The 13202-nt window shown below is 39.7% G+C and overlaps 1 protein-coding gene across 1 annotated transcript in view; it reads right to left on the bottom strand.

Moving 5' to 3' along the window:
* The window catches only part of PIK3C3 (phosphatidylinositol 3-kinase catalytic subunit type 3), a 67075-nt gene extending 54149 nt beyond the window's left edge, over positions 1 to 12926 (bottom strand). The window contains exons 1-6 of the mRNA XM_050987060.1: positions 12786 to 12926; positions 10526 to 10714; positions 9899 to 10042; positions 7534 to 7663; positions 3466 to 3552; positions 1375 to 1470 (exon numbers count right to left, since the gene is read on the bottom strand). Of these exons, the coding sequence (XP_050843017.1) occupies positions 1375 to 1470; positions 3466 to 3552; positions 7534 to 7663; positions 9899 to 10042; positions 10526 to 10714; positions 12786 to 12853 (714 nt within the window). The 5' untranslated portion in view covers positions 12854 to 12926. The remainder of the gene's footprint in view (positions 1 to 1374; positions 1471 to 3465; positions 3553 to 7533; positions 7664 to 9898; positions 10043 to 10525; positions 10715 to 12785) is intronic.
* Positions 12927 to 13202: the final 276 nt, after the last annotated feature.

Here is a 13202-nt window from a genome sequence, read left to right as displayed (position 1 = left end):
GTACAGATGCATTGCAAAAAAAGGCATTCTAAAGGCAAAAAGATTTGAAATGTGTGGAAAAGTCTCACTGTCAACTACAGTCCCCAAAAAGAAATGCTAAACAGCTAACCTACACAGCTGCCTAAGATCCACTTTCATCCATATTACCAAAATTCACCAAGAAACTAAACTGAAAGAAAAATAAAGTCATAAAAAGAAAATCAAATCAACTGTCCCCCCCCAAAACTGACCAAAAAGCTCCAACCAAACACGGACCTCAGAAAACACTCCTGAAAGCCAAAAAAAAACTCTAAGTATTGCAATCTACCAAATAGCTGAAGCAGATTCTGACCTGTTTTTTAATTATTTTAATCCTGTTTTTTGCTATTTATTACCGTATTTTTCACTGCCTTCTTCAAAAATTTTGAGTTAGATCACAGCTCTTTCAGGCCAGGCCAACCAGTAATAGCCACATACACAGAAATACTTGTAATCCATTTTGCCTTATGTTAACATTTTGCGTAATGAATTAAGCTTTTTAAAATTCTCAAAATAAATGCTGCCTAAAGTTAGTGCCTCTGGGCTCAAAAGCACTCCAGCTTCTTTTCCTACCTTCTATGTCTTTCCAATAAAGCTGCATTATTCGTAACTTTCTGCCTTCTTATGAATCTAAACATGCTGAAATATCTAAGAAACAATTTTATTTGAAACCAGATTATAGATACACTGCTTTTTCCATCTCAGTGGACCTTTCCACAATATATAGAGTGATAATGCCTTCCAATACCACACTGATGTCTGTTAAGCTCACTCTCAATCCTTCATCCCATTAAATTTTAACTTTAGAAAAATACTGAAGGTGGTGCTGTGCAGATCTGTTTCATAAACAGCAGCAAGGAAAGATGTGAGACATTCCAACCTAGAAGTCTTTTACTTAATTACTCCACAGCGTTTTCAGTACAAAAGACTAAACTTCTATATTTGTTAATTTTACAGAAAATGTTCACCAGCAGAGTTCCTGTGAAAAGTTTTAATAACTCATCTTCTATAAAGTTGCCACTCAATACAGGTACATATCCTCCAGGTCTAAGTCATAATTTTACATACAGCTACTTGTAAAGTATTGCTGGGTGGCTGAAGGAACTATAAATCAGAAAGTTTTTAATCACTCACACTTGTTAAATTCTGTAATCTTGAACTCTATTACACAAATGACTGACATCTGCAATCATGTTGCATCTATACTGTCTGATTTGTATGTACATAAACAGTTGCCACTGACAGCTGTCTGCTGCTCTACTGCAGCAGAATATTTCATCTCAGCAGAAAAACCCATTCATTTTAGGTGCATATGCTGCTTTTTAAAGACAACCATAAAGCCTGCAGGGCACATACCTTTTCGTAGTAAACTATTCCATATTCTTTATCATCGCACTTGACACAACGGAATTCAATCATCAGGTACATAAAATTGGAGCTTCGTTTTTCCCTCTGAGGAAAGAGCCACCACAGATGTGTATCATTTTTTGCAGGGCATCAATCTTCAGCATTCTCAGAACAGCAATTACCCTACTTCCTTTGTGCTGCAACTGATTAATTAGGTTATCAGCTACTGCAGCAATTATTTAGTTAATAATTTCATAGAACTACTTGAGACCACATCACCTCCTTCCTGACATTCTTACTACCTCACATTCCCACTTCATGATACATATTCACACTTAACAGATGAAAACCTGCTTTCATCAGCAGCTTCCAGCTGTGGGCTAAAAGGTATTAAAAAATGCAATGCAGAATAATCAGATGACCAGTGGGTAATTGGTGTTTGGTTTTTTGTATAAATTATTACCTATAGTTATGCACATCAAAGTTAAAAAACAGAAGATATAGAAAAAGTAAAACTTTTTTTAAACCAACATCATAAAAGAGACAGAATCAACTTGGACTACAAGATTATATTTGCAGCTTGTTCATCTTCAGGGGAAGATATGTTAATGTATGCATTTTTTAAATGCTCTACCTAGAAAAACTGCCTAGGACTTTAAAATCTGGGTGAGAAACAAGCAAGAAGTTTAACAATCAGTAATGTAATTTCAGTTCATTTACTGCACTCAAAATGGCTTGACTTTCTACCATAGACAAAGTGGCTCTCTGTTTAAAGCACAGGTCTAAAAAATTTATTTCACTGTATTTTTACTGTCAGCGGAGAAGAGAAAGCTAAAGGAAAAAAATGGGACAAAAAAGATGACAGGCTAATTTCTAAAAAACATCAAAATATTTTTAGAGGCTTATAAAACCACAGATTTTAGTTAAAAAAAAGAATCTGACTTCCAAACCTACAGTTACCAATAAGACAACAAAGATCTCAGTGCACAGGAAAAAACAGAGTTTTTTGGTGCAAGATGAGTATAAGAAATTAAACAGTTTGAGCTGATTTTGATCAATGAGGGTTAAAACCTCATTTAGGAATTAAACTACCAGATTATTTTATTTTTAAAAAAATTTTCGCTCAAAACTACAAATGTCTTTTCTCCACACCCAAAGTTAAAAAAATAAAGTTGAACAGCTCTGAAGCCAAGGAACAGGTCAAATGTCTAAAAAGCTCCACACCATAACCTAAAATACTAGAGATAAGTTAGTCATACCTAACAGTGTTTGCCCCAAGCTGTTCCAAATTTTGAATGAACTCTATGTTCCATGATCATGTTCACTTGAAACTGAAAACAGCTAAGACAGCTGTGTACATGGTGGATGAAATGCTGGACATAAGCTGGCCATGTGCACTGGCTGCCCCAAAACCAGCTGTGCTGAGCTGCTCCTCAGCAGGGTGGGCAGCAGGTCACAGGAGGGGTCTCTGCCCCTCTGCACTGTGAGAGCCCACCTGCAGAGCTGCATCCACCTCTAGGACCTCCACACAAATAGATGTGGACCTGATGGAGGGAGTCCAGGAGGCCACTAACATACCCCAAGGGCTGGAGTACCTTTGCTTTTGAGGCAAGCTGGGAGAATTGGGGTTGTTCAGCCTGGAGAAGAGGAGGCTCCAGGGCCTGAAGGAGACCTGCAGAAGAGCTGTAGAGGGACTTTACACAAGGGCAGGAAGTGAGAGAACTTTATTGTGAGAGTGCTGAGGCCCTGGCACAGGTTGTCCAGAGAGACGGTAGAAACCTCAGGGTCAGCCTGGACAGGGCCCGGACTATCCTGATCCAATGGAAGATGTCCCTGCTCATTGCAGAGGGGTTGGATTAGATGGCCTTTAAAGGTCCCTTCCAAACCAGTCTATTCTGTGATTGTCATTACTGCTAAAGTAAAATCAACTTTAAGCTTCCAAAGAATTACTTTTTCCTTCACCATTTGCACTTGCAGTTGAAGGAAATAAAACCAAGCAGTTAAGAGTTAACCAAGAGTTAAATCTCCTACAGAGGTGCAGGTTCATATTAGCATGATAAAACCCCCCAAAATTCCAGACCTGACCCTACAATGACTTACCTCATTGATCATTTCTATTTCTCTAAAGGTGAGTCTGTCCAGCCAATCCACTTTCACCATGTGACCTTGTCGATGAGACTTGGTGAGCTGCATGAAAAAAACCACAATGATAACATTTAAATTGCTCAGAGCAAGAAAAAAACCACCAAAGTTATAACAGAGATACTAATATGAAATCAGACAAAAAAAAGGAACTGAAAAAACTGTACTCACCTTGTACAGCAGACACAGTGACATAGTACACACCTCATAAACAGCCAAACCATGCCATAAAAATAAGTCTACCATCTAAAATACCAATATTCAGCAAAGACCATAATAATTATCCATGCACATCACCTTTGCATTTTTAACCTAGCAAAAACAGGAACTTTTGCTTAACTAAAGTCACGTAAAAAAAGACATCCCATTTTTGTATTACTGTTCCATATAGTAAAACCCACCAAGCCAAACACAAATAAAGTATTTCATAAACTATACTGAATATTTCTGCCTGTGTCAGCTTCTCCTAAACATGAAAGGCTGTTTCCAGACTGGGACTATAACTGGGTCAACTGAAGATCTTAGACCAAGTCATAGACAGCCTGCTTTCTCCTTCAGTCATCTGATTCATAGCTAAAGTTTTATTCCTATGCTTACAAATTGCTGTAGCAATAGCAAGAAAGTTGTTTAAAGGACTCATTAAGAATGGAAGACAAGACCAGAGCATACTACTTGTAGTTTCAGATACACTAACAGAATTTTTAATGAAATTTTTAATGATAATTTTTTTATCCAGCAGAAGACCACACAAATATGAAGCTTGCCTTTTTGGCTGCTAAGAAATGACAGGTATTCTTCAAAAAAAAATCAGTAATTATTGCAGAATGCAAGAGATGCACAGGGACTAGAAGACATGAAGTTCCTTCATCTTTCAAAGAAATTAGCATTTGTCTAGAAAATGGCTAGCAAAAGACCCCTCAAAATTATTCTTATTAGGGGAAAGGTTACAACCATTTAATTAACTTTGTTCTGTGGTCAGCCTGCCCACCCATGAGCATCTGAATGTGAACAGACCATACAGTGACACGGACTGCCACTTCTTGCCCAGCTAAGGGACAGGCAATACAGAGACCTAGGACAGCAGGAATGAAGGTTCTGGATGCAGGAGAACACAACAGCAGCCTGCTGCTTCCACACAGAACTGGATATGGTATTAGTACAAAAAAACAACACAGAAGATTTAAGACTTGGGTTACACTGGGAGATGTCCAGGTTGTGCAATCTGTCACATATGTGCACTAGACTTTCCACAGCTCAACACTAGAGGTACACTAAAAAATAAAAGTCTTTATGAAGATAGAAAGTTGAAGAGCTTGCACCAGTTTTACTGTTTCATTTTTCGCTCTCAAATCCTCACTAAACTGATGTCTTAACAGTACAGGACAAGTATGTTGGGCTAAAGTTTGTGTAATCAAAGTCTTGGTGAAAAAACTTGGTCACAAATTCTTAGCTCATTTTCTTTTTTACTGCACTAGAGAATAAAGAAAATTAAAGTTCTTTTGTGTGTTTCAGAAGAAAATTTTTAATATATTAAACCTTTAAACTTCCCTTATAGAGGAAAAAAGTTGTAATACAGCAATTAATTAGGTCTGCATACAAAAACTGGAAGATCTGTGAGCATACAGATACACATGAAGAACTATTGTCTCAAATATTTACAGTTTAAAACAAGAGAGAAGCTAGTATGCCTTTCAGGGAAAGAAGCATTAATCATTTGCTATTAAGACGCATCCCTTTAGATAGTATCTTAAAATTATTATTACCTAATTTCATTCAGCCAGCAGAAGGTATGATGGAAATGAATGGATCAAAAAGAACTTAAGAACACTTTGAGTTTAAGTAGAATAAATTAACACACTACTCATGGGAGAAACCTTTTAATGTCATTCATGTTTGAGAATGCTAAAATACTCCTCCCATTAATACTCCTTAGTACACAAAAAATCTGCATTCACAATGCCTCCAGAATGCAAAGCCATGGTTTTTTTATCAGTAGCAGTTTTACTAGCAAAATTCATGTGTTTTGTGAAAGCACAAATATATGGCACCTCAACATGAAAGGGGAGCCTTGGCCCAGTATCAATTATTTAAGGTAAGGTAAAACTCTTTGATCACCTACTCACTAGTTTTATACAAATTCCATGTAACAGTAAAACAAACATACAGACATAAACTCAGAAGCATGTCAAGAAAGGAGCTATCTTTCAGATGGAGAAAAGATCCTTCCCAAGCTCTTCTCCAAAGTTAGCCATTATCTGGAAGACTCTAGTTTGGGCTCTGGTACCCATATCAATCAATAGCACAACTAGAATATCAATAGAACAATCAGTCAATAGAACAACTGGACAGGGCTGTCCGCTAAACAGAAAAAAAAAAAAAAACAAAAAAACAAACCAAGAACAACAAAGCCCATACAAAATTCCCATGTGTGTACCTAAGTCCTAGTCCTTTTTTTAAGTCCTAGTCCTTTTACCTATATTTAAATATACCTTCACCCAGAGCAGCATGAGAAGCATTCAGAAACTGGTAAATAAGTCACAGAAGAACTGATTGTGTTTGACTGTGTTTGAACAATGGCTATTTAGGAGTGACACATCACAAGAACCTCCTCTGCTATGTCAACAGCTGTGCAAATGAAAGCTCCCATAGACAGACTACCCAGAAACTACCAGAAACCCTAATTTCCCTAGCATCTGACAGTAAAATGGTTTTATAAAAAGGACCACAACAAAATATCAGTGAAAACACTCCTCTTTCAGAAATTAACATCTCCCAAAACAGCCTTCAGAAGAAAAGAATGGGGGCAGTGATGTTATTAGCTTTCTATTAGCCATTAACTACAACTCTCAAATAGGAGGTGAAAGAATTCCCTCCTACTCCTTAGAGGCCTTGGGCCATCATCTTCCAAATGCCAAACCAGGCTAAAACAGAATGAGCTGTTTTAAGACTGAAGTACTCTATTTTATTTGTGCTTTTTGAGCTGGAGAAAGTGAGTGGTAATGTCTGCGTAACAGAACTAACATGAAAGGCAGGGCCTACACTTTCAAAGCCTCTCTCAGAAACCCACAGCATCCATCATATAACCATGCGATGACCTGGAAATAAGACTTGATACTTAGCATCTTTTTACAAGGACTCCTTAGGTCAGAGGGCATTTGTTGTACTATGATCAAGGAATTGGGCAGCAGTGGCTCTAATGAGCTTTCCATTATAAATTCAGTGCAAACTACACTAATAAAACAGAGACCCTTAAATGAAAGTTAGTTTATCTCTGTCATAAATCTCTAGATGCGAAAATGGTTTTGTCTTTCTTTGGGAGTCCCAAAAAGGTCAGCATAAAATCTGGGAGACCAAGATTAAGAAGAAAGCTCACTGAATAGGCAGACTGAGCAGTTTGGAAAGCTTAGGGTAAGCTTACCTGAATAATCAGAGATCATCTAGTAAAACAGCCCAGTAACTAACACACTCAGACCAATTTCAGTAGTTTTGATGGCAAGAATATACTCTGTCCACAAAAGCTTGGAGGCAAAAATACTAATATATATATTAATGAGCTTAAATGAATGAAACTAGGGTTAATTTTTGCAGTTCTACTCAAGTTCTTTATAATATATAGGTATGACACCACTTCTGAACACTATGCCACACAGCCTCAAAGATAAAGGATGGTGTCTGAAAGAAATTCAACTGTTCTCACAAGTCACTGTTAGGAGAAGTTCTTATTAAACCTAAAGGATTTTTGGCTTTAAGCATCTTCAAGGCATATTCATGTTTTAATTCTTTAAATAATTTAGATCTTAAGTTGTTCCAACAAACAGCTATGTGTAATAGAAAGTTTTTTAAAAAAACACTTCAGAAACAATTAAATATGATCTGCTTTACACCTCTGTATAAATCCTGTGAAACACTTAACCAAAGGAAGAGAGCTATCACATGACAAAACAGCACTGGAAGCTGTCTTCATTTCTCTCCAGTGAAGTGCATGCTTGTCACATACATTTTAAAGGTTACTTGCTATTCCATTACCTTTGCCAAGCGGCTCATTTGATCTTCAGAGACTGTACTGCTGGTTCTCCCAGGAGTTTTGGTGGGCTCAGAGCCATCAGCTTCTACATTGGGCCAGACTTTCAAGTCATGCATTCCTTGTCGAAACATACTGCAGGGAAAAATGCAGAATCACTTCAGTAAACTCAAAATAATACAGCTGTCAGGAATCAAAGTTGAGCAGCAACTGCAAGAAAATGAAGTTGCTTCCCTTGTCAAAACTACAAAATTGCATAACTGAACTCTACTGCATAAGTGCCTTGTACCTTGTGTTCTCTACAGCCTTTATTTTACTGGCACATGGAGTTTAGAAGAAAATTGTCAAGTCAGAGATAACTTATTTGGCAACTGGAAGAAAAATGGGTCATTCCCAAAGCCAGTAGGGTGGTACAAACACAAACTGAGGAGACAGCTCGACCTTCATAGTTTTATTATTTGTAATGAAGAAGAAAGTATTCCTCTTGACTTGCAAATTGTAACAGTAACCCTAGGTCTGCCGGTATGAAAAAAATCAACTACAAAGCTACCTAAGTTGCATTTGAAGATCAACGGCTATAAAGCAGCCTTCTGAGCTGTCAAATAATAATAATTAAAAAAAAAAAAAAAACCCAAGAAAAAAATGCCCAAACTCTCCACACACTGCTTTCTCCACCAATGCTTGAAATTGAATTGATAATTGAAAGTGTGCAGTGAACAGAACATTGTAGGGTAACTGACCACATATTTTCGCTGCAAAACCCTGCTTACCTTGCACATTTGTGCTGATCCACCCATAAAAGATGCCCCAAGAAATCAAGTGCATTCATTACTTTTGCCAATAAGAGCTGATCACGTAACTCTAAAAACTTCAGGTAAATACAACTGACAGAAACATTTTAAAAAGTGAACCATTAAAAATGAGAAATAAGAAATACCATCTGATCTTTAATTTACTCATCACTTCATACAGTATTACTACAAGGGTTTTCTTTTAAAAACTACAAAATACAAAAATTTTTTGTTGGTTTCTCTCCATCTACTTCATCCAAGTTCCACATGCTGGAAGTAAGACCTGTAAATGAAATTTATTTTTAGCTTTTTCCAGGTAGTGTGTTTTAATGCTTTAACAGCTACCAGCAGTGTTTGGGGCACAGTCCAATTGATCAGGTTCAATCTTTTGCCTTTAGGTAATGTCATCCTTTTTTGTTCAAGCAGTATCCTCAATGAGAGAGATATAACCTTTCTTTACAGTCACTTTTTGCATTCAAGTATCATTAGAGTAGCTTTCCTAATGGTAATCTAAACTTTTCCTGCACTTCAGTCTAACCTTATTACTTCTCATCCACTGACAAGGCAAAACAGGCTATTTCTCCCCATTTTCCAGCAGTATACAAATACTAGAAAAATGTTCCTACATTATTTTTTTTCACCCTGACAAGGCATAATACTTCCTCCATCACACCTACTTGCTAGACATTCAATGATACAGACTCCCAGTAGTCTGAAATTTGACTGAAGTAGGTTAGAAAGAACAGAATACCCCCCAGCTGCATGGAGAAGGAAAAGATAGGAAAAGAAAAGGGTACAGAAGTGTCTCTGATGCACATACTTATCAACAGGTTATAAAGTCAATCTTGCTCACACATTTTACAAGAGCACCATGATGCTGAACCACACAAAATTTAAGATTCACTCTAAACTACAAATCTATTCCTCTCTTTTCCTGGGCAGCTGCTCCTCACTCTGTATATGATAACAATCAATTGCAAAAAAATACCTGGGTCTTTTAATCTTCCTTAGACCACAACCTGTTTTTTCAGTCTCCTTTGCAACTTAGGTAAGGTTCTTTCAAGGTATTGTTCACCTCAAGATTATTACTGCAATCCTTCCCTCCCTAGTATTACCATCCACAAATTTACTAAACACACCCTCTATTGGATCATAGCACATTAACTTTGAAAAGTACTGATTTACTGAGAGACATTTTACCCCCTATAAATAACAGTGCATTCACAGCCTAATTGCAAGCCAATTAAACAATTTTTAAAAAGTTATCAGTACTGGCATCTATGCAGTACAAGGGTGTAGATGTGAAGCGATTTCAGGACTCGCCATCTTAAAATCCAAGCTTGTAGATCATCAAAAAGAAAAGAAAAAACACAGTGTTCTTTTATACAACACTGCAGCAAGTGTGAAATTACACTCAGGAATAATAAGGAGCAAATCACCTAGGCATCTGATTTTTTTCAAACATGGAACTATTAACCTAGTTTAGAAAATATTTAAAAACTTATCTCTCATAACCCATGCTACATTACTATTCGCAGATGACCTTTACACGTGCACCAGAGAAGAAAAAGCACTATACCCATATTTTCCAAAGAGCGAGACCGTTGTTCCTCCCACAGGAACAGCTTTACCAGGTCCATACACATCCCAGATGGTCAGAGCCACCTGAGCATTTCGAGGCAAGTCTGGATACTTCACAGGTAGCTTCAGCCATTCGTTCCAGCTGCAGAGAAACACTATTTATTAGTCATAAAGCTTTACAATTCAAGTTACTCTCTATTAGTTTATACAACACAGATTCTCCTCAGAATAAAAATTTCTCAGGGCAAATGGACTATTTTCCTGTGGGTTTTAACCATTCAAACACCATGACTAAAGGCAACACACAAAAAGAAAAATATTCTGGCTTGATGACTCAGTAGCAAGGATCAGGCTGTCATCGACAGCATGAAAATGTATCACCCCTGGCCCCAGAAGTTACTTAAAGAAGCACCACTTGCCCAAGCACACGAGTAGCGATCTTGTCACTTACCCTTCACACAATAAGATTGTTTTTGTGCTGGCTGGATAACACTAACCATACGGACACTTGAAGAAGCATAAGCCATTTTACAGAAGACAACAGAAAACAAATCTTTCTGGCCGAAACAAATACTTGGTGCCCCACTAACTATGAGGAATATGAAATAAAAGGCAAGCCACTTACTTCCATCTAGTGCTAAAAGCCTTGTAGGAAGTTCTAACTGGAAGAGCAAGCGGCTTCCCCTCTGCAAACACCTGACAAGTTACATACAGGTCAGAGCAAGTCTCTTGGTACAGTCCCGAGAACTTCAGCATCGGATCTTCTAAGAGAGCTTTGTAGCTTTTCTGTTCTCTTTTTCCTTCCAGACTTCCTCTATGGGGGAGAGGGCAGGGGGAAAAGAAGAAAACATAAGTAAGCCAGAATTTATTCTAAGTAAGCCAGAATTTATTCTATCCACAGTAGAAATCCTTCTGCATTTCCATAGTTTATACTTAAGAGTAGCCAGAAATCAGGCTATTCTCACTTTGCACTACTGCTTGTAGTGAAATCCAAACACCAGAGAGGAACTCAGGATGTGAAATGCCGAGCAAACGTGGAATGTATTGCTGAACTGATTTAGGCAGGGGTGAGGGGAAGAGCAGGGGGGGCAAGAATTACTTGTCTTTTAAATGGAGGTAACTTTTTCTAGTACAACCTGTGGATTCTCAGACAGACCTTAAGTAGGGCAACAATTAATTAGAAGACATAGGCTGCTATTATTAAAATAGACAAAACAAACATCAGACTACATGTGCTCCAAATACTATTTGGAAAAATAAAAACCAAAACAACTATAGTAAGTTAATTTTTAAGATCCATGAAATGTATGACAGGTTTTGGAAGTCAATCATCTCTCAAATCCACAACAAAATAAAGTTCACTTAAGCCGATTGTTCGAATAAAATTTGGTTAAAGCCTTGCAGCACTTTGCACAATGTTACTGTTAAGAGGAGCTAAACGAATTTCTCAGGCTTCAGCTATACTATAATGAAAACAGACATGCACATTAGATACCTGTCTGTGGATGCCCAAGTTAAAACAAAACAAAACAAATCAAATCAAAACAAAACAAAACTTGAGGTGATGGTGATGGAAAAACATGTAGGATAATCCTCCACCTAACAAAAATCTATTTGTTTCCATAAAACCATTTCAGAGTAAATTAACAAGTTACTTGCATGGAACTGACACTGTACACTCTAAGGATGACACACGCTTCTATGTGCTAAAACAAACAAACAAAAAAGGATAGTTTTAATTTTGTTTGGTGGAATGAACGATCAAAGAGGTCACATGAATCTGACTTCTGATGGCACAGAACAGTATGGGCTGGCAGGGACCTTAAAGAACATCCAGTTCTAACCCTTGTCATAAGCAGGACCACCTTCCAACACTATCACCTGTTAAGAAATTAAACAACCCTTAACAAGTTTCTCCAAGTTAGTTTCCCAGAAGAGTGCAAGATACTTAATGTAGCAGCATTTGGGTGTGTACACGACATTAGAGAGTCAACTACATCCCTCCTACTTCTCAAACTTCTCATTACTGTGATGAAGTAAAGTAACTTGAAGAACAAAACAAAAATTACATCATTGTAATCAGCTTCAACAAAATGCTTCCACAGGCTCAGGTAGGAATATATTTACATGCTGCAGCTCCTGGATCTTGCTACAGTAAAACACCCCACTAAGACAACCATGCTTTCACAGGAGCATGGAAACAAGCAGCAAGAGTGTCACCAGTTTATCTCCTTCCCTTAACACTCAGGAGTGAGCTGTGACACAGTGGTGGCCCTCCAATTCCCGAAGGGAACTTACAGGAAAGAACAGGCAAGACTATTTACATAAACAGGTAGTGACAGGGCAGGGGGAGGATGGCTTCAGACAGAGTAGGCTTAGATTAATTAGGAAAGAATTCTTTAAGGTGAGGGTGGTGATGCCCTGGCACAGGCTGCTCAGAGAAGCTGTGGCTGCCCCATCCCTGAGAGCGTTAAAGGCCAGGCTGGACGAGGCTGGGACTAGCCAGCAATAGTGGAACGTGACCCTGATTATGGCAGAGGGTGCAACAGGATGGGCTTTAAAGGTCTTTGTAACGCAAACCAATCTGTGATTCTATGACAGGTGAGAGGCTATGGGAGCCTGAACTGACAATCGCTGCCTTGGAGCACCTGAGGACACAGCACACCTGACATGCGTTCGCAGCACAGCTCCAGCCCGGCCCCCGCTGCCTCCCGCGGGCCGGGACGCTGGCAGGGACGCGGCTCCGGAACTGAGCCAGCACCGCCGGTCTCCGGGCACCGCCGGGCTGCGGCACCAGCGCGCCCCGCCGAGGGGCGGGCGGCCCGGTACCCCCTCCCAGGGCGGCAGCGACCGCTCCCCTCTGAGCCCCGACGCCGCTCACTCACATCTTCAGCTGCACGTTGATGTCCAGGTCGCAGCTGTACACATAATAAAGCCTCTCGGTCTCGCCCATGGCCGCCGCCGCTGCTGCTCCCTGCCCGCCCACTCAGCGCCCGCGGGCAGCAGCGCCGGCCTCGCCGGCCACGCTCCGAGCATGCGCCGCCGCCGCCATCTTGAGTAAGGGAGGAAGGAGCGGTGGCGGCCCTCGACCAAAATGGCCGCCGGCTCGCGGCCGCCCACTGCTCCCCCCCCAGCTCTCCCCCCACCTCCCTTCAGCGCCTGGTGCGCGGCGCGCGACATGGCGGTAGCAGCGCCGCGGCGAGATGGCTCCGGGCCCGGCTGGCTGCGGGGTGGCTTCTGTGCCGCCTGAGGGCGGAGAGGGATGGAGCCTCGCAAGAGCATCACAGAGTGTCCTGAGTTTG

Source organism: Serinus canaria, chromosome Z (assembly GCF_022539315.1).
Source record: "Serinus canaria isolate serCan28SL12 chromosome Z, serCan2020, whole genome shotgun sequence".
Classification (NCBI taxonomy): Eukaryota; Metazoa; Chordata; class Aves; order Passeriformes; family Fringillidae; genus Serinus; species Serinus canaria.
The sequence above is the reverse complement of the archived record's forward strand: the minus strand, read 5'-3'. Positions and strand labels throughout refer to the sequence as shown.